We start from the raw sequence: 21,587 nt of genomic DNA on the forward strand, positions 1-21,587 counted from the left end.
CGGGTTTACACTGTCCCGTAGCACCCGGACGGCTGCACCTGTCATCTCATTTTTTTCTGGCTTAAGTTCAGTGGAGAAAGAAGCTGCCTCTTGTTGTGGTTGTCATTTGCCCAGGAAGTAAAAGCAAATTGTAATGAGGCACTCGCAGCAGGAGGAGCTCCTAAGAAATGAGAGGCATGTGTTGACAGACAGCCCGCCTGCCGGTCCGGCGAGAAATGGGGTTATACATGGCCTGCCAAGGCACCTCGGGCTCTTGTTGGACGCTGCCTCCCAGATGGTGCGCAGCGCATCTGAATATGGAGTAATTGTAATGGCTGATGCAAAACTGTATTACTGTAAGGTTAAAAATCAAGTTATATATTTTATTGAGTTAAAAAATGTCATACATGCGCTTTGACTTTATTGAGAAGCCACTTGAAGGACAGGAAGAAAATTAGTTTAAAGATGCAAATATACTCTTTTTCTCAGTACAGTCCTGAAATGTTACTGCAATTGTTAGTACTGCTGGAACTACCATAGAAATTGAATTAGTAAAGATACTTGAAACTGTCTTAAGTTAATAGTATTTTAGATATTTCCACCAAATTGCTTAAAAAGTAGAGATTTTATTTTTTTTAAGTGTTCATAAAAACTTTGACAGACTATCTTGTAAGAATTTACTTTTGGTATGAAAAATGAGGCAATGTTTTAGATACTTCTTCAGGCGAAGCCATTTAGCTTTGTAGAAGAACGCTGTTTTACAAAACCCAAAAGCTGGGGGTGCCCTGCCCCTGCCTGCCCTGTGTCCATGGCAGTGTGGGGGCCAGCGCGGTGGCCGGGGCAGCCAGCCTTGGCAAGGACAGCACACGACTGGAGGGAAAGACTTTGCTTGCTGGCTTATTCAGTGAGGACAGCTGTAAATAAGTTCCATTTCTTCTTTTTTAAACACAAAGATTAGTATATATTATTCAACACTTTTAAGCATAGGAATTTCGAGTTTCATTTTCTTCAGAATCCATTATACTTGTATAAGAGAATTAAAACATAACAAAAAGTTACAGAAACCCTGCAGTTGTGTTGGGGACACATGAGTAGATTGTCTGCTGTGTTTAAATACTGACTTTCTACACACCTCCGTGGGGAGGGTCCGTGCTGGCTGCCACGCTCGCCGTAGCGCCCTGCACCAGCCATCTCGTTGGCTGCAGGTGCCAGGCACCTCCTGGCCCCAGGTTAATAGAAGGGAGGCAAAGCTATAGCAGCTACCACTGGAAACACACCGTCAGGAACGTGAGAGTAAGTGGAGACTTCCTACCATCTGTTGAAAATCCCTGGTACACCCTCCATTGTAGGCACCGATCTTAAGTCCATATATTCTGAAATAAGGAAATCAGTCACATGAAAGTATGATGTGAAGAACATAGAGCAAAAGAAGACAGATGTGCGGGAGCCCGGGAAGGAGTGCTGCTGCAAACAAAGATAAGATTCACAATCTCTGAAGAAAAAAAGAAGAATGGGTCTTGGGCATAGTACATCGCAGCCTGGTGAAGGTGCTGTTCATCTCCTGGGGACTGAAGTGAGAGCAGCCGAGCAGGCACTGCAGGGGCTTGTGTTTACCTTTGAAGCGGTTGTCCTAAGTATTTATTTTTATATATTCACCTCATAGGTCTGCCACTTTTATTGTTATCTCAAAGGCCAGTATTTATTCCTTTGCACAGTTTGGGCTCTGTGTATGTTCTGCAGGTTTTGCACTCTACGTTAGCATTAAAACCCATCTTCTAATTTTTTAATTAAAAAAAAAAAGAAAATTTGTGTTTTGTGTTTCCATGATGTGTAATCCCTCGGTGCCACTGCCAGGGGACCTCAGAGAGGTATATGCATGTCAGTAAAGCACTACTAACCTGCTCTTTTGTGGCTCATTTCTGGTTATATTATTTGTAATACGATTCTAAAAAAAAAACAAAAAAAAAACCCAAACGACAAACCACCTCTAGAAATGACTGATCTGTCAGACCTAGCTGTATTTATTAAGACCTGTTCTAAACTTGCATTATTTCTGTGTAGTTGGGAGGGGGAAGCAGAGGGAGAGGTGCATTTTTACAGTAGTTGCCGTCAACACCAATGATTTTCAGCTTAACATTTCAGTTGTTAAGTATCTGTTGTTAGACTTTGCCTTTAGCATAGTGAGTTCTATGTTTATGATTTATTGACCTTCTCATATCATGTTGCATTTATGCCTAAGAACACTTCTAGGTGGCTGCTGTGGCAGATCACCCCGGCTCGGTTGCTGAAATTGCCCATGAAGCCATTGCCAGTGACTCCTCACTGATCCATGAAAGAGTTACAGAATTGCCTCCACCTTAATTTTCACATAACTGTTCCTTGCCCAGAGATTATTTGTGTCCTGTGCAGAAGTTGGAGCTGATATTTTCCTACTGCTCCAAGCTAAAAGCAGGCACATCATTTTAGGGGTATTGCTCAGCTGTGGCAAACCTCCGCTTTTGTGTGTCTTTCACATGACGGGCACTGGAAGGGCAGTGCTTCTGGGGGTGATACGTTAGGCGTGAGGTTTCCTCAGTAAGTGAATTTTTTGTTTCCCTTTGGTTAAGGTACCCCTAGAGACTGGGGAGGTTAATATCAAATAATAAAGGTGATAAAATATTAGTGTCTCTCTCTCTAGGAGTACTTAAGTTACTTTATCAATTTAAAGTATGCATTTCAGTATATTTACGAAAATAAAACCGCTGCAGGGTACAGTGTTTGTTTTTTATGTCACCTTTAACAGAATATTGCAGTTCAATGCAGAGTTTACCAAATATTGGACTTGGTATTAGGTTGCCATAGCTTCAGTATATCATGGATTACAGGACAGCAGTGGCAGGTGCAGAAGTCAAATAGTCTCCCAGGAGCATCATCCCATTAAAAAACAATTGCTTGGGCAGAGGGAGGCTGCAGACAGCTGCACTGTATCCCACCGCCTCTGCCATTCAGAATTAAGACCATTCCCAAACCAGTATCACACAGATTTTTGCATACTTTTCATTGTGGGCTAATATATCTGCTCTGGAGCAGAAAAACTGTGGATAGTAACTTGAAAGCAATCCAAAAGACAGCATGTTTGGCATGCGTTCTCTGCTGAGGCATTAGTGCTGTAATCTATTAATGCAGTGTTCAGCACCGCAGCAAAACAGTGCCAGCCAGGGGAGTCTGAGCACCAAATGTATGGGTGCAAGCAGAATATTTTGAATGAGCAGCAATAATTTGGTTTGGTTACGCTTAACTCACTGGCCTCGGAAACACTTGATGGGCATTGCAAAGCATACTTTAGACAGCACCAAAAAATTTGGCTTGAAAGGATTAGCATCAATTAGAGAACTACTTCCTTTAAGTAACAAAGGAGATAAATTCCCTTAAGGATTGTACTTATTGAAACACATTTTCAGTAGTAAAAAGAGCAACAAGTGCGATAGTACTATTGATTTTCTACCTTTGTATTACCAAAACATATTTAATTGACAAGTATTGCTTGTTTGTTAAGTGCTGAAGAGTTTGATGGGCCTAAACATTGGATTATCTAATTAATTGCCCTTTCAAACTTTCATCTTAGGCTGCGGTGATTACATTAAAGAGAGAAGTTTGAGGTTCTGTTGGAATTCACTCACCTTTTATGTGATAAACAAGAAACGAATATATTAATGGGTTCTTAATATACAAGACTAACTTCAGATGCAATGTACTGTTCTGAGTAGGTCTTCATCTCTGAATGTCCCGGTGGTGTGTACAGGAGCACTACTTTTATTTTCACAGCCTAATTTTGTTCCATGAATATTACAAAGTCTTTTTTCACACAGTTAAGCCCTGCCAGTTTAGAGTTGGCCCAGAGCCTCTTGATGCAGAAATTCTGATACTAGTGTTTTCACAATGTGAATCCAATAGAAAATAGTATTTTTGAGAAGGAATTCATGTGTCAGCATGAATTGAAATACAGATTGTGGCTGTCTAACCCTTTGTTGGTTGGCCCTACCCTCAGTGCTCATGTTTCCTTGGCTGCATTTCTTTTTCTTCTCTTGCCCTGCTTGCCATCAAGCCCCCCAGCACTTGCCAGTGCTCACTGGATCCCCGGGAAGCCGAGCTTCCTCGGCTGGTGGGAGAGACCAGACCTTGGTGCTCACTGAGAACCACAAGAGGGGCTTTCAGGTTTGCGCCCCTGGGGTATAAGATGCGAGGGTAGGTGGGCTGCCTGGGTTTGCCTATTTTGAGATCTCCAAAGCATCAGAGGACACAAGACAAATGAGTCTCAGTCTTGCCTAAAGCGTCCACTCATTCTGCACCTGCTAAATAGTAATCTCAGATAATGAGTAATAAAAATCTTAAGTGACCCTGAGCGTGGAATAAGTGTGTGGTTTTTCAGGGTGTTTCTGACATACACGTTTACGTAGTTGGATATTTTAAAAAACCCACATCTGTACCACCGGTGAGACCATAGCTGTAAGCATGGCGTGTGAGCAGATGGCTCTGCGAGGTGCTGGTGCAGCCGGGCTGGAGTGCCGATGCCTGCAGGGACCCCGGTGCTGGGGTGGTACTGCATGGGAGGGTGCTCTAGGGGAGGGCTGGTAGTGGGGTGTGTAACATTAAATACTGTCAGAGATCCAGGAGTCTAGGACTTGGCCTTGGAAAATTTAATATGTGCCTGAGAAATGTGTGGTGCGTGCCTAGGCACCTGCGCCGCGCTGCCGAAGTGTGTGTTTCGAGTAATAGTTCAAGTGCTAATCTGCGACAATAGCAAGTACCTTCTTGTTGTGTTGTTTCTGAAAAAAGAATTCTTTGTGCTTCATCTACAACATAAGGCTTGAACTTCTAATTACATATATTGTGACAGCAGTCACAAGGGTTTTAATTGCACACTTCTGGTTGAATCAAAATGTTTGTGTTCTTTGTTGGAGTAGAGAGGGCTCTGTCAGTGGAATGGTTGCCTCTGCACACCGAGGCGCGGCCGTAAGGATAAGCCCATACAGCTGCGGGTGGATGTGATTCCCAGGCCGTCACCTGCCTCTGGCGGGGGGGGGGGCTTTTACAAAAGTGCAGTTATGCTCCTGTGCCATTGGAATGAAGTTTGTAGTCTTCCCATCACCGTTCCTGTGTGCAGGGTGGGCTGTGGCCATCCTGAAGAAGGAACAGTGGTGTGAGTGTGGGAGCCCGAAGCCCCGTGTGCCCAGCCGTGGGGCAGCGGGTGCTGGGTGTGGGGGTCCAGCTGTGCCTGCTGCCCAGCTCAGCACCCGGCCTTCCAGCGGCCTCCGGTGAGCCAGCGGAGAGAGCTGGGTGCTCTGGTGGGGCGATGTTCCTGTAAAGACTGTTTGTAAAGGCAGGGGAGTTGTGCCTCTTACTGTTCCCTGCCTGCTGCCGAGCCAGTTGGGTAGACATCCAACGTACAGCTTCCTTCAGGGAGTGTAAGTATCTCATTTTTAAAAAATTCCCATTAAAGACACATATTACCTTTTTTTTTTAATTCTGTTTTATTGGCAAGACGGCAATTAGAACACTTAAATTGTTGTGTTATTTAATACTGAGCAGCACGTGCTGAAGTCCCACCTGAGAAGACATTCCAGTGGTGTGCTTTCACGTTTTGGGTTGTCTGGAGGCGTTGAAGTGCCCTGAGGAAAGGGCATCGGGCACAGGTCCCCAGGGTGGCAGGGCTGCAGTTACGTTCCGTGCCGCCCCGAGTCCTCCCCGACGGGGAGCCAGCCGCTGCACAAGAGCCTGGGTTTGCTGCTCAGGGGCATTTGGGACTGACACAATGATGGTCAGAAAACGAGTGCTGGAATAACAGAAGATGCAGGTGAAAATGAAGAGGCATTTCCACATAGCATTTAATTTTTGCTGACAGTAGTGGTCTCCCTTGTTTTTCCAAGAAGGGTTTCTAGAAGTCCATGTATGCTTGCATTTGCGTTTAGTTAAAAGTGTGTTCAGCAGCATCGTGGTGACAGGTGGTGAATCTTCTATGTTGCTGTTCTCTCCTGCTCTTGCTAGACTATCCATGGCCATAAAGGACCGATAACTGCAGTGGCTTTTGCTCCTGACGGCCGGTACCTCGCTACATACTCCAATTCTGACAGCCACCTCTGCTTCTGGCAGGTAAGGATATGCTCCCATCCTTCCGTCTGCAGGCACATCCTTAATGAACTCCCGTGTGGGATTTTCTTCTAACACCGTTCGGCGATTGTGTAAGATGTAAGGAAATGCTGGCAACAGGAGAGTCCCAGAAGTTAGGGCAGAAGCTAAAACCTCAAAGCAGTTTTGTCATTCACCAGCCCCATGCGCCGTGGGTCCCTTGCCCCGAAGGGAGCACGCTGCTCTGCCGTCAGGGGTGGCTGGTGGGCTGAGGCTCGGTGCCCCCGGCCCCTCTCCACTGTGTAGCTCTTCCCTCCCCATCCCTTCAGATCTGTGAAGGCAGCCTTGAGCAGCAGCATCCCTGTAAGACCGGATTTTTCTTGCTGGCATTTCTGTTTCAGCATTTCGTGCAGCTGTCCCTGGATGAGGGATGGGTACACATCGGTACGTCACTTCTGGGTAATCAGAGAACATTCTCAAATGATAAACCTGCATATCTGGTGTTTAAAGTTGGAGTATGATACTGTTGTAATAGTTCAATTTCACACCCTAAAATGTCCACGGGATGAAATGTAGAGGCCGCGGGTGACCCGAGCTCATTCTACACAGGCCAGGGCAGCAGCTGTGCAAAACTCTGAGGCCAAAGCCCCTGCACCCAGCTCCGCTCCACACCCGTGGGTGGTGGCAGCATGGGGACCCTGCGCTGGGCTCTGCTGCACCACATGGAGAAATCCAGACTTTCCCTAACCATGCTGAAAGCTGAGACAGAAAGAGTATAGAAAGGGTCTGGAACGTGAGGAGAAACTGAGAGTCAGACCACCACTTTGTGAAGTGTCTAGAGGTTCATTTTCTTTAACCTAAGCAACCTTTTTCTTTGTAATCTCACATCGGTAGGAATATGTTTTGTCACTTGTAGGCTGATGCCTATGTTCCCCAAGCAGGTTTGGTTTGTGTTTTGTTTTTTTTTTTTTTACCTTCAAAAGGCTTTAGACTTAGAAAATACATTATTTGGAAGCAGCTGACTTGATCAAGCAATGTGTGCTATCAAAATCATTGAGTCTTACGGTAACGAGACTGTAAAACAGAGCTTGGTATGCCCATAAGTGCCAGTTACACTTTTTAATTAACTTCCACAGTTTTCTGTGTCGTTCAGTAGTTCTACAGGTGCTGTAAAACATTCCTGAATTATTACCCATCACTATATCGTGTGCTTTCTGAAACAATAAGTGAGAGCAGCAAGAATCTTCATCTATCAGTTATGTTTATTCAGTTTAAGTGCTCAGGGAAAATCTAGAAAGCAATCAAGCCAGATCTTTTACAATTGGCAGGGGAAAAGAGTCAGGCACGAGTTTTAAATTGTGATCTGCCACACTCTTCCAGGTGTATAAATGTTCATGTTGAAGTGTTTTTTACATAAGGAGTTAAACATACCTACACATTTAGTTTTAAAATGTGACCTCGTGCACTAGTGATTTTTCCCTTCTGTGTTCTGTTTGGCACTATTATTAATGCAGGAAAATCAGTAACATTAGTCATCTTAAAAGGGTTATTACTCAAGATGATTTAAATTGTGAAAATGTCAGTGGTGCTTGCCTGCTCCCTGCTAGAGATGCCATGATTTACACTCTCTGACACCGCTCTGCTGCCGAGAAGAGCCAGGAAAAAGTAATGGCTTGTACTTTGTACTGATCAGAATTCAGGACGTGGCATCAGCAATAACGCGCCTTAAATGTCCCAGGATTTGCCAAGGTTCCATGGGGCATGTCTCGGGAATGGCAATCCTAGGGTTGCGATACATACGAGTAGGAAGGGGGTTAAGAGTAAAGCAGTGTTCCAGAAAGCATATGTAGGATTTTGTGTATCTCAGTGGGTTAGATTAGAGAATGTCATTTTTATAAACACGGAGCTCGACAGAACGCATCAGTGAGAGCTGGTCTGCTTTCCAAGGGTGTAACTCAACAGATCTCTCCTGAACGGCTGCTTCGTCTACCAGACAATTAAAAACCCTCTTGCTGTTGGGTTTTTCCTGTTTGTATCTACCACCACGACTGCACTTTATGCGGTGTATCATCAGTGCTAGTGGTTTTTATGATTCTGATAGATAATATTCCAGCACAAAGATGTTCTTTCTGATTTTGTGGGTTTTCCTTAAATTCTGATTGTGTGTGCTTATGCTTAGTGCGCCTTTCTGAGGTCCCGAAGGGAGAGCGGGATGGTGCCCGCTGAGCCTGTCAGGTCCCTCATGCACAGCTGTGTGTCATGGTCCTTCACCACCCAGACCACCCGGCACACTCCTGGACGCTCCACTGCCCTGCCAGCAAACACTGCCGCTAAGGAAGTTTTAATTAAGCCTGGTGTGAGCCAGCACTGGTCCTGGGTATCGTGGGGATGCTGAAGTCTGGTAGGAGGTCTGGGTGCAAGTTGTGTGTGGTGACCCTCCCCAAAAGCGGCAGGCAGGGTGGCTCACCTGTGGGTGTCTTTGCAGATGAACACCTCTCTCCTGGGGAGCATCGGCATGCTGAACTCAGCGCCTCAGCTCCGCTGCATCAAAACCTACCAGGTGCCCCCAGTGCAGCCAGCCTCACCGGGCTCCCACAACGCCCTCAGGCTGGCACGGCTCATCTGGACCTCCAACCGCAATGTCATCCTCATGGCTCATGACGGCAAGGAGCATCGCTTTATGGTCTAGGGTAAATCCCCCATGCTAGAAAGCTGTTCCTCATCATTCCCCCTCTCCCTTGTCTCTGGGCTCCTCACAAGGGATGTCCTCAGCGGTGCCAGCAGACCGCGGTGGGCTCAGCCAGGCGGCTGCACTGACACCAGCTGGTTTTTCCTTGCAGCCGGGAGGAGGAAGGTGCCAGGAAGGTGCTCCCAGTGTGGTGGAGCAGAAGCAGTGACACTGTGATGGCACTCCTCGGCCAGACCCGCAGCGGCAGGAATCACACCAGGCTTTGCAGCTGGGCTGAGCCCGGCCCCTTCCTTGCTGGATGTTGAGTTCACGCAGCAGCCCTCATTAAACACATTTTTCCTTTGGAGACTCTTGCAGAATCTCAGTGTTTACCAAAAGGCTCGTGTTTACATGTACTTTCTCCTAGTGACCACTGAATGATGGCAGGTGATGCATCCTAGAGCTAGGCACATTTGTTTCTTGGTGCGGGGCTCATTGCCGCAGGGTGGGGAGGGATTGATTTTCGGGGTGGGGGGATGGCCTGTGTTCTGATCTGAAGGGGATGTTTCCTCATGCAGAGTCTTGGTTTTTAAGAGAATTGGGAAATGCTGCTGTGCCCAGTCACTGTTTGCTGTAGTCTGGAAGAAAGAATAGTCCACATGTAAATAAAAAAAAAGAAGAATCTCTTTAAGATGGAATAGCAAACTTGAAAAAAGGAGTATTTATATATAATGGTGTTTTTTGCTACCAATGCAGGTATTTATTTTGAAAAAAAAAAAAAAAAGACCAAAAAAAAAAAAAAAAAAAAAAAATAAAAAGCTTTTTCTTCCTAAAGCCACTCCCGTTTGTGCCAGGACATGCGTGGCAGTGAGAGCGTGCACCCATGCTGTGCCACCCGCACTTGTGTCGCAGCCACAGCCCTGCGGTGCCTTCACTGGGGGCCCAGGGGGAAGGACACAGGCCTTGGGGGGAGGTGGCACAAATGGCATTGGTGGGGAGCAATTCTGGCTGGAAAAATGATGAAAAGTGTGTAGAAGGTAAATTATTTGAATGGATATATTGAAACACTTCCTTCAGTAGGAATATTCCTGTGGTAACATTAGCAGTGACTGTGTTTTCCTCTTCTTACATATCTAATTTTGTGAAATATTTAATGGTGTGGAAGTATGTTGGTTTTTGCTCACAGTAAAGAAAAAAATCTATAAAATACTATTTTATTTAAACATATTGATGTATATGTTTGTATAGCTTTTCCTTTGTCATTTTAGTCTGGAAAGTTCACGGAACTAAGAAGGCTGTCTTTACATAATGAAGTAAAAATGGTACTTATAGAATCTTCCCTTCCCCAAAAAGGAATAAATGAATTTTAAAAATGGCTTCTAAATATAAAAAGCATTGATTTTATTTTTTTTTTTAGGTGGTCTGTGTAGTACAGTGTACATGAAATTGAGATTTACAGTCCTGATGCTACATATCTGTTTGCTGTTTAAAAATAATTAAAAAAAATTAAAACCCAAGAAATTAAGACCATTAGGAATGTTTAACACAAACTGCCGTAAAGTTTTAATCTTTTCTCTGGTGGGAATGTAGTGTATAGTGGAGAACTCTGTAGTAGAATATCAGGGTCTTTTCTAAGTGAACTAATGCAATGTGCATGTACATTGTGTTTATACAGATATATATGTAACCTTGGAGATTAAAAAAAACCAAAAAACACACAAAACAAAAAGAGGAGAGCGAGCAGAGACTTTCCATCCATAGAATGAAATGCTGTAATTTTCAGTATAGGCTTATGAGGAGAGCGCTGTGTACCCTGTAGGTGTTCTCCCCCCGGTACCCCGGGATCCTGTCCGGTGGGTTGCGGCAGTCTCGCCTATGTATGTGTGTTTACTTTCAGAACAAAATGCGGGCCCAGTAGGAGTGTGGACCATGTCCCTGCAGTGATTTCCTTTGTGGTATAGTGCACAAACATCTTGAATTATATATGCGTTAAAATGTTTGTTTCAAGCTAGAGGTGTAATGGATTTTCTCAAATGCAGAAGCGAGCCGGTAAATTTCCTCACAGTCCTGAGTGAGCTCACATAGCAAGAGCCGAGGCACTGGCAGCGAGGGGTGGGTGTGCTGAGGAGTCACGCACCCTGGGCACACCAGCGCTGGTGGCAGGGCCGGCCTGGTCATGGGGCTGGCAAGGGGCCGGCGGCGATGCCTTCCCACCGCCCCGGCAAGTGCGCTTGGGCCACCTCTGCAGCCCAGTCCTGAACTGCCCAGCCTCACACGCTCAGCACCACAGTGAAGTGTGTATTGTCGTTCCAGTGTAAGCTTTTAGTGCTTTATTGATTTGTTAGCACTGTATTTGGACTTGTCCTTGTAAATGTAGAGATGTATGTGGCTTCATTGGCAGTTTACAAGCAAAAGATGACATGATGAGACACCTGTATGAAAATGTTGTGATGATTGAAGTCGCCATGTACAGTGAATGGTTCAAGTGTCTGCCTCTCCAGCAGCTTCTCGACGAATCCACTCCCCATCCTCTGTATGTATTAAACTCCCCCGTGTAAATATGCTTGTGAAATAAAACTGAATTGTATTGAAGAGCGTTGGGTTTGTGGCATCTGCATGATGGTATGTAAATAATTCCTTGCTGCTGATTTACTGGCCAGTAATGTGAGGTCTCGCCGATGTTTAAGAAACCTCTTCCTTTGCACTGGAGAATCAGCAGAGAGCAAGCAGGGGGAGTCACCATCAGAGGGGCGGGGGTCCTGGTAAAGGGACTGCAGCCTCTGTTACAACTGACGAAGGTAGGAAGGAGGGTGCTGGGAACGATGTTCTCTTAACTCCCAAAACAACGTGTCCAGGCAAACAAGGGAATAGAAATCCTCCAGAAGTTCCCCACCACTGCCGTGTGCCAGACAATGCTCTTTCCTTGTCCTATGGTTTGCATTCCCCCAAACAAAATAATTGAAATAAATTAAACACTGAGATTCTTCTGAGCTGGTGTGCTGGATTACCATGGGTATTTGGTGTAACACTGTGTTTGGGCTGGAAGCTGCAATACATGTTATTTTTTTTAAATGGCAGATGGGTTTGCCTGCAGAGGAAGCCCCGTGCCATGGGGTGAGCCGGGGCGGCCAGAGCCGGGTCACACGTGACCTAATTGCTCTTCAGAATGAAAAACCCATGAAGGAATTATGCAAAGCACCAGTCTGGGGAGTGCACAAATGCGTTAAGGCGTCAGTGGCTGCGGTATTTCCTTACAGGTAAGGCAGCGGCTGGGTGGACGATGCAGCCTGCACGGTGCAGGAGGCACAGCCGGCAGCGCCGGGCGAACTCTCACCTCTCTCCTCCTCAGCTGACAAGCAGAGCTCAGCCTTGAAAAATCAATACTTGGGAGCCAGGAGGGAAATATTTCCAACCCCTAACTAGAGAATGTATTTTGACAAGGCCAAGATAATCCAGGCTGCACAGGAGAAGAGAAAAGAAGACTCATTTTTAAAGCTTGAGACTTCAAGGTGTTTTTGTGCAATGGTTTAGAGAGAGCATCAATGTACAAATACCAAAGGTCAAAAAGAAAATCCAGAAGAATTTCAAAAATTAGGCACGCTGGTTTTGCTGTTTACTTCACAAAATATAAACTGTTTGATCTGTGGAGAGAGATGGCCGAATGCAGGGAGCTCAGTGTTCGCTGCCGTCTCCTCATTGAATAGAAATGAAAATACACTCAAGCCTAGACTACACCTGAAGCAATTTACTTACACGAAGTATCTGCCTGTTTCCTGCTATATGTCTGCGTTCAAGGACACTGATTGGCTTTGGTTTGGCATGATTGCATTTTGATGCAAAAAGATCAATATTTCTTTCATTTATGCAGCATCATTTTTGATAATTAGCTCTCTGGCTGCATCCTGGGGTACTACGCAGAGTGGCCAGCAGCACTGTGGCCTCTCCTCCTCCTCCTGCCTGAGCAAGTCTCCGTTGGCACTGAGCACCGGCGGTTTCTGCCGGCATGCTGGGCCTGAGGGAGCCACATGCCACCCACGCTGCCACCGGCGATTCTGCCATGCACAGTGCTGCCAGCACCTCCACATGGCGTGGGGCAAAGCCAGCGGCTGGGTGGCCCCCAGCCAGGGTCATAGCCCACGCCTTCCCAGCCGCAGCTCTGGCAAGGGGGGGATGGAGGGGGTCATCCTCCCGTGTGTGACACCGTGCTGGCTGCCAGCATCTGTCCACATCCTGGCGCTGGACATGAAACCACACCTTTGGCCAAGAGGCAATAAAAAATCACACTGAGGCTAATTCGGCATGCTGAGCGCAACGCGGAGCAGTGTGAGCAATTAGGATGTCACGCTGGATTCATTTAGCACTGATCCAAGCAAGGAAACCACCCTGAAGCGTTGTGTAAAGCTGAGCAACATCTGGCATAACCTTGGGAGCAGGAGGGAGGGCACAATGCCCGCATCACAGCTGGGAGCACCAAGGACTGGCCGGGATGCCCATGGCAAGGTAAGGAGGGGCAGGGCAGCCACGTTCCGCGTTGGAGGGGGAGCAGCGGTGGCACCAGGGCCCAGAGGGGACATGGCTAGTGACGGAGCGGCTGTACTGGCGTTTGGGTGCTGGGCAGCACACAGGGGACAGATGGACAGACAGCTTCTGGCAGAGGAGCAGAGGGAGAGGAAGGGGCAGATGAGATCAAATGGGAAGGTGCTCCTTTCTCCGGCTTGAAAGGGCATGCATTAAGGCTGAGGGAAGCGAGCCAACCTGAGGGAAGGTGATTGAGATACGGAGTGATGGACTTGTACATTATTAATTACATATGCATGATTGTCTCCGAACTGTCACACAATATTCTGCCTAAATTGGTGCAATGGAGATCGTCTGTCCACTAATTAGCGTTATTTGGAGTAAGATACTGGAAATGAAGGTCACTTGAGGTTTATAGAAAAAAAACCTCTAGAGAAATTATACCAGGCACTTCCGATTTGCTGTTTTCAGTGGCATAAAGCAGGAGGGAGGGCCCCTCTGGTCTCCCGCGTCACAGCTCCTCGCCCAGGGGCTGGTGGGGACATTGCAGGTGACAATGTGGCTCCGCAGGCATCCTGCTTGTCCCCCCTGTCTGGAGGAGCCCAGTCCCACCGGCTGCACTCCGACTGCGGCAGCAGCCAGGTCGCATTCAAAGCGCGAGTGCCTGTTCAGCTGATGTCCTCCTCAAAACATGTCAATCATGCCTAAACCAAAGCCATTTGGAAATGCAGACCACCGAGGTCAGTGTAAACTCCATCAAACGCATTGATCAGAGATTTTCTCTGAAGAGCAGGATGGTAGAATTGTCCATGGCACATGTCTTGCCGACCATCAGCATTCCTTGCAGCTGACTCAGGGCCCTGTCTGCCCGTAGCTCGCTCCCTCTGGCCCGGTGCTAAGGGTTGGGCACGAGCTCACCGGCTGCCTGGGGCATCCCCACACTGTCGCGCAGAGCCGAGCCCCCTAGGGTGCAGCCAGAGCTGGGGTGTCAGCATGGCTGGTGGTCTGTGGGTCCCTGGGATAGGCTCACCTTGGGACCCCCTGACCGCCCAGCAGGGGTCTGCTTAGAGCAGCCCTGGGGGCAAGGGGTCCTGTCCCACCCGGAGGGACATGCTGCAAGGCACTGGGGCGGTTCCTGCTGCCCGCTCCTCACGTGCTGAGCGTGCCCCTTCAGCATGGGCAGGGCAAGGCTAGCATGCAGGATAGAAACCCTCCGGGCATCACCTCAGTTGGATTTCAAATAGTAATTTTTGTAGCCAAGTTACTTTTTCAAATTGATGAGTTGTATCCAAGCAAAGCAGCGTACGTGGAAGGCCCTTAACATGCTCAGCACTGGCTTTGCCTATTTCAAAGCCGACAGACCAGTAGCGCGAATTGGAGAGGACCTGAAGGTGTTTTGTCCTCTGGGTGCCGCAGGAGCTTCCACGAGCAACCAGCATGCAGAACCCAACATTAAAGCTCTTCTCTGAGCTCCACACTGCGAGCTCCAGAAGCCTTCTCCCTTTAGAAAAGAGACCTCCAGCGGGTGGCAGCCCCTGCACCTCTCTGTTCCCAGCGCCCCGAAAGCTCGAGTGGCAGCTCCGCTCCCTCCCGCTCCCCCCTGCACAGGGGCGGCAAGCGGGGCCACACGGGAGCTCAAGGGCACCAGGGCACACGCAGCCAGCCGAGATGGGCTGCTGCAGGGCTGCAGTCCCCAGATGCATTTCCAAGTTTTGCAAAATTGTTAGGATCCTTTGTGGGATTTGTGGGACATTGGCTCCGCGAGACACTTGAGTAACTCAACTCATAAGCTAAACCTTGCAGATGGTGCTTTGTGCAGTCAAGGTCTTTGGGCGTGCGTGGAAGGAGCATGTACCTAATAGCATCTATGACACTGGCTCATACCAGGGTCTTGGGCACAGCGTGTGGCGAGGGAGCTCAGAAGGTCCCAGCGCTGGGCAGGGACGTCACTCAGCATGCTTCCAGGGGGCTGGGGAAAAGGAGCACAGGAGGTTTCTCCTGTGCTCCCACTGAGCTGTCGGGGCTGGGCCCGGCTTTAGCAAACACCAAAACTTTACCAGCAATAATGTTTTTGTCTGAATGAAAAATATCAGTAAAAATATGCGTCAGAGCCTCCAGTGTGATAAATAGAGACCTGATGGCGATAGTTGCCTGGAGTACTCTTTGAACAGGAGAGCTCATGGGGAACTTCCCTTTATCTCTGATGTCTGAAAATTAAAAATTAATCCTGTATAAAAAATTAAAAGGTGAAACTTTCTGCTGCAGCAGCATAGCTTTTTGAATGTTGATTTTGTTTTTAAAATGAAGGCTGAATGATATCTATGGGAAGATCATTGTTGGTTGTTACATTTAGAATATATGACTTTAATTGATTTTTTTTCTTTTAAATTGGAAACCTATTTGCAAAGGACTGAAATAGCTTAAAATGGGTTGTGGGTGTGGGGGTGCGTGTGTAGGTATTTATTTACTGAAGTAACTGACTTTAAACAGACATTTGTTCACTCCTGTAGAGCTACTGCCAATTTAGAATACAGTACAAGAAAACTGATGTTTTTATCATAAAAACAGTGGTGGAATCCGCACACCTTGCAAGTTTAAATTTGATTAATTAGGAAAAAGAACCCGAAACCAAATCCACCTTTCTGACCTCAAGGCATGCCTCCTGCCCCTCACTGTCCAGGCACATGTCCTGGCTCACCGCACTGGCAGCATCACCGCTCGGTGCCACCCTCCTGTGACCAGCATCGTGGGACAGCCAAGGGGTGCCAGTGCCTCGGTGGCGCTGGCCACCAGGGAAGGCTGCGGCTCTTGTCGCCCCGCTGAGGCTGAGCCTTCCCCTGTGGGCACACAAACATTGCGGGCAAGGCTGAGGGAATTCCAGCAGGAGGATTTCTCTCACAGGTTCGTGCAGAGCCAAGGAGGGAGAAGCTGGCTGCAGTACGGCTTTTACCACCCTTCACGTTCTGGTCTTGCCTATTGCAAGTCCATTTAAAAAGACCCATCTCTTCATCTTCTGCATGGGCTGCAGCTTCAGCGGTGCCGGAAGCCAGGCTGGCCAGAAGGCTCCCGGCTCGGCTCTCTGCCTGGCACCGCTTACCAGCCCCATCTGCAGACACAGCTGGTAAGAAGACTTTCAAGTGACAGCGCTCTCGGCATGTGGCAGTAGATCAGCCAGGCTGTGACTGCCGGAATACCCAAGGTCCCCTTCAAGGACCCATCAGGGCCTGACGCAATGTTATGGCATTTACACCTTCAGTATCTCAAAGATTTCTGGCTTTATTTTTTCTGTTACTCTCTAACAGACGACATTCTTACGCCGTGGTTTAGGTATGTGCTACCTGCGTTTCTCAGCTGAGACCTGGTGGCAATGCAAGGAATATGGCAACTGTGCGCAGGTACCCGGGGCCACAGAGGAACAGAGCCTTTGAGGGAGCATCCCACCCTGTCTGAAACGTGATGGGGGCTTTGTCCAAGAGCACAGCCACTGCCCCCACCATCGGACTGCCGATGCCACACTGCCCGAGGCGAAGAGATGACCAGAAGTCTCCCCATATCTGGGGTTGCTGCGACTGCCGCTGCTGGCCGAGTTTGTGGAGGTGCATTTGATGGTTAATGAGTATTAAGGATAACGTTTTGCAGCGCTTGCTGCACCTGACTGCTTTTAGACTATATGTTATCAAATATTGTGTCACCTTGTTAAATAGTGACACTGTAAAACCCAGCTGAGGCTCTGGGTCCAACCCCAGCCCTCATCCCCTTCCACTGAAGGCACTGGGGTGAGACCATTTATAAATTTATCCCAGATTCTAGTGGGAATGCTGCTTCTTTCATTCAGGTGTCATTAAAAAATTCTTCTCTAGCAGCCTGCAAGGACTGGGAGTAACAGCGAGCACTTGGGTCCAGTTTCATGGTCACCTCGGCCCAAGAATGCACCTGAGCAGCCACCCCATGATGTGCCGTGCTGATTCTGAGTCACCTGGTGGCTGACAGGGTGGGGGCTCTGGGGGTGACATTTGGAGATGGGACCGTCAGTGCTGCTGCACCGGCTGCTTTGCAGTCAGCTGGCCACCCAGCCGTGTGGGTGGCTGGGCAAGAGGCTGTTTTCTACCTTTCTGAAGGATAATGTTGACCCATTTTTAATTGCCTTGTTACTCCAGGAGGATCTCAAAGGTGGCTTTTATGATATTTCAAGACAGAGGCTGTATGGTAATGAATTGCAATGAAATGCAAAAAGGTACAGAGCCAAACACGAGCCTGCTCAGCAGTGCATAGCACTGCTGCAGAGTGACAAAAAATACTTATTTCTGCTTTAAGGACAGAGGAGGTATTAAGGCAGGCTGCATATTCTCACCGTGTTTGCAGTTTAGCCAGAAAGTGGATTAAAATCCATTTTAGAGCAGTCACATATTTATTGAGGAAACAAATGCAACCGTGGTTCTGCCAGCTTGCCCGATTGCCCAGCTCAAGGAGAAGGCAGGCGAGGGGAGGACGGGGAGCAGCATGAACCCTGGGAGCTAAAGACTCTGTGAGAGGGAACCAAACGATCACAGAATGACCACAACCCATGGGCAGCTGAGCTGGAGCCTTTGGAGTGAGCACCAGATGCTCCGGGGTCAAACCCAAACCCCACCGCAGTCTGCCGGCCACGCAGAGCCATTTCTCTGGGCTCGCCGAGGTGTGTTTTCAAACCCGGGTGAGCAAACCGCTAGGGCTCCTGTTCGCTCTGCCAAAGAACTCCGGCCAGGCAAAGTAATTTCAGGAAGTCATTGTTTTTCTGGAAAACACTGTTCCCTGCAGCCAGGTTATTGAGATGGTCAATGTGACACTGGTGAAGAGCACTCACCAGTGACACCAAAGGCAGAGGCAAGAGCAGGACCGCCGGCACGGGGTGCTTGTGCCGGGCAGGTACGGGACTGGGAGCAGGTGTGATGCTCTGGGTTGGGGTGGGCACTGGGCAACAGGAGCCCTCAGCCTCCCCCGAATTTGGAGGGGATGCTTGGACTGCAGCGTGCCATGTAACAACGTGGGAATGGAGCTGATGGGCATTCACACATTTCATGTGGCTGGAACATTTTCAGGAGACAGAGGTTCCCCCTCAAGGAAAACCTCACCTAGTGCTTGCTCAAAAATACAAGGCATCATTGTCCCTCGCCAGGGGACATGGGGGTATGAGCCCAGGTGTCACATTCAGGTGAGCCTCTGGCCAGCATCTGGTTTCAGAAGGGCAGTGAAGGGCAAGGAGGTGGCTATGGGGGACCTCAAGCCCCCGCACAGGCTGCCCTGGCAGGCGGTGCTGTCTCCGTCCCTGGAGATGCTCCAGACCCAACTGGCCATGGCCTTGAGCAACTGGCCGTCCCTTTCACAGAGTTGACACTGGGTGGCCCTGGTGCTGGGTCTTGGGGCAGCTGTCCCTCAGGAAAGGGTGTCTGACAGTGCCTGGGGAGCTGGGATGGGCAAGATAAAGGTAGGCTACAGAAGGAGATGAGGCAGCTTCTGGATGAGGACGTGCTTTGCTCCGCGGGTGATCATTCGAGGTGGTGACTCAAGAGGAGCCATTGCTGACACGAAGCAGTGTGTAAACGTTAGGCAGCACAGCCGCAGGAGAGGGCAGGTGAGGGCTCCATGGCTGGGTAGCAGGAGGGCAGGAGCTGCCACAGGAGCCCAGGCAGTGGCTGTCATGGAGGGGTCAAGCTGCAGACTGGATCTCAAGTTGACGGTCACCTCTGACCTCCCCCAGGTCCTCCACCGCTGGTCATCCATCTTGCAGCCACTTTCCAGCAGCCCCTTCTCCGTTCCTGCAGCTCGCAAGCATTCACCATCGATCTCATTGATTAAAATCTGCATCTGCCCCGCAGTGAAGGAAACCATCAGCATACCCAGGGACTGCAGGCTGGGGTTTTCTTTCCCCTCCTGGAGTGTTTGTCAAGAACAGATCCATTTTCTGCCCAGAGGCTGCATCTGAAGAAAATTTGTTTGGGGGTGTGAAAGGTGTGGTACATTGGGGGGTCTCAGTCACTCGAGGGGCTGAGAAGAGGCAGAGCGCCAGCATTGCCCCTCTTCCAGAGGTTGTTCAGCAGCCCCAGGGAGCAAGGGACTACCCAAGGGGTGCAGGGGGGTCTTACACCCTGAAACCATCACTCTTAACCCTTCCCAGTGCATGCCAATGTTTAGCCATGCGTGTGTCCAAGGTTTCACCCTGCTCTGCCCGGGCAAAGGCGGTGGTGGGAAGCCCATCCCCGTGCCCATCCAGCCTCATGGCTGCAGGTGGCCCCAGAAACACTGGTTAAACACAGACCAGGGACCCAGCCAAGCCCAAGCAGCTGGCTGGGATGGGAAGGCTCGCTCCTGGGATGGGGGGTGATTTGGAATGAGGCAGGGAGCAGAGCTGGGGGAGCAGCATCTGCCTTACATCGCGAATGCCCATCTGCTTAACTTCAGGGACCTGGAAAACAAAGCTGGATGTGCGGCAGCAGTTGGAGGGGATGCACGAGCCCGTGAGAGGCCTCTGGGCTGGTGCTGGAAAGGGGCCTGGGGGCGGAGGGCGAGAGGTGCATGGTGGAGGGGATGGGGCAGAGGGGGCAACATTGGGGGCGACAGTGGGAGAAGGTGGTGAGGTGGGGGTACACCTCCCCATGTGCTGCAGCACAGTGGTTATCAGTGTGTCCTCCACCTTTTCCATCCGAACAGCCTTCCTTCTTCTGGCTGTTTTCTCCCCATCCTCTGGAGGAGCAGCGATGGTGACGTGGTCCCAGCCTGACTCACAGGCATGTCAGCAGCAGGCAGGGAGGGTCAGCAGGCAGGAGCCATCTGCCTGCGTGCTGTCACATGCGTAAGCGTGTGTGAGGCTGGAACAGCATCCTTTAATCACAGTTATTTTAAAGAATGAAGTGGACCAGAGCAGAGATTAAAAGCTAACCTAACACGAAACCAATCAAAGTTATCAGCAAACCATTAAATTGCTTCCAGAAATAAAACTCCACTCATGTCAGCAGGGAGAGAGGTGAGATGGAGGTGCTCCTGCCTTTCCCACCCCGCCCCTGCCATTGTGGCCAGGGATGCCTCCTCGCTCCCACCAGTGCCTTGCTGGACCAGCCCTGGCGGGGCAGTGGCACCACCAGCCCCCCTGCACCCCTTGCCACATCCCCAGCGGTGCAGGAGCCTCAGCCCCGGCTGAGATGGAGGTCATGCTTTCAGCAGGGTCTCGCTGCCGTTGGCCTCCTCAGAGGCAGCATCGCTGGCTCCCTGAGCAGCCACCTGGAAAGCCACTTTCCCCAGGTCCTTGGGCCTTGGTGGCTCTGCCCCATGCTCAGCACCGCGCAGCTTGCCGTGCCATTTCAGGTTCATTGTGCTGCCGGCTCTGCCCAGCCCAGGGAGCGCAGGTCGGGGACCTGCCTCCACCCACCAAACTCGCCTGCACTGCTGCTCTGGCAGAACCCTGCTGCTCCTGGGGAATCCTGGAGCACTGCCAGCAGAGCCGTGTGCCACAGGGCTGCTGCTCCTGCTTGTCCTCTCCGGCACCGTTGTGGTTGGTCTCGTGTGGATGCGCTGTGGCCTGATGGCACCAAAGACTGAACCAGGGAGAGGAGGAAGCCAGAGTGCTGGATCTCAGGCTGCTGCGGCTGCCGCAGCCCTCAGCTTTCCTGAGAGACCCTCCGTGAGCCCCATTGATCATTCGAGGGATGTCAGGTGGCGTGCAGATGGGAACACAGGCCTATTGATTTTTACTAGCTTACTAAAAATTGAAAAGGGGGAAGCAAACACCCTGAAAAAGCTGGCACGAGAGCATCGTTTCCTGAGCCGTTCCCCAACACAGGGTTGGTGTTGAAGGAAACGCAACACAGGTGCCTTCCGAGGGTGATGCCGGATGGCAGCAATCCCAGCGGCGAGGCCGCCTGCTGCTCTGCAAGGGATGGCAGTGCACAACGACACCCATGGCCCCAACCCCAGCTCTGCGAGGCTGCGCAAGCAAAACGGCTTCAGCCAACTCTAAATTGGCGGCGATCCCACCCCTGGCGATCCACGGGGTATGTAATCACAGGGAGAGCGGCAAGATGAGTTCCCATCAAGTGCATTGGCTTGGAAAATGGGGAAACTTTAGGGTCAGACGCACACATTCCCGGGGGAAGGCTTACCATGGGAAATGGGAAGCAGAGCAAGCCTCAGCCAATGCCACCGTTATTACTTGTTTCAGTGTCAATTTTCCATACTTTTCAGTTTACTGAAGACATCCACCTGCTCATGAAGTGTTGCAGAGCTCTGGCTGCGGGAGGGAGATTCTTCCCTTCCATCAGCCAAACATGAATTAGCAAAGCCCATG

At 49.5% G+C, this 21,587-nt stretch overlaps 1 protein-coding gene across 4 annotated transcripts in view; it reads left to right on the forward strand.

Annotated features, from left to right (window-relative positions):
- The window catches only part of WDR7 (WD repeat domain 7), a 142,030-nt gene extending 132,093 nt beyond the window's left edge, over positions 1-9,937 (forward strand). For all 4 annotated transcript variants that reach the window (XM_040580958.1, XM_040580957.1, XM_040580955.1 and 1 more), the window contains 3 exons: positions 6,004-6,108; positions 8,570-8,774; positions 8,925-9,937. In XM_040580958.1, coding sequence (XP_040436892.1) covers positions 6,004-6,108; positions 8,570-8,773 — 309 coding nt within the window. In that variant the 3' untranslated portion in view covers position 8,774; positions 8,925-9,937. The remainder of the gene's footprint in view (positions 1-6,003; positions 6,109-8,569; positions 8,775-8,924) is intronic.
- Positions 9,938-21,587: the final 11,650 nt, after the last annotated feature.

The sequence above is a fragment of the Falco naumanni genome, chromosome Z (genome assembly GCF_017639655.2).
Source record: "Falco naumanni isolate bFalNau1 chromosome Z, bFalNau1.pat, whole genome shotgun sequence".
NCBI classification, from domain to species: Eukaryota; Metazoa; Chordata; class Aves; order Falconiformes; family Falconidae; genus Falco; species Falco naumanni.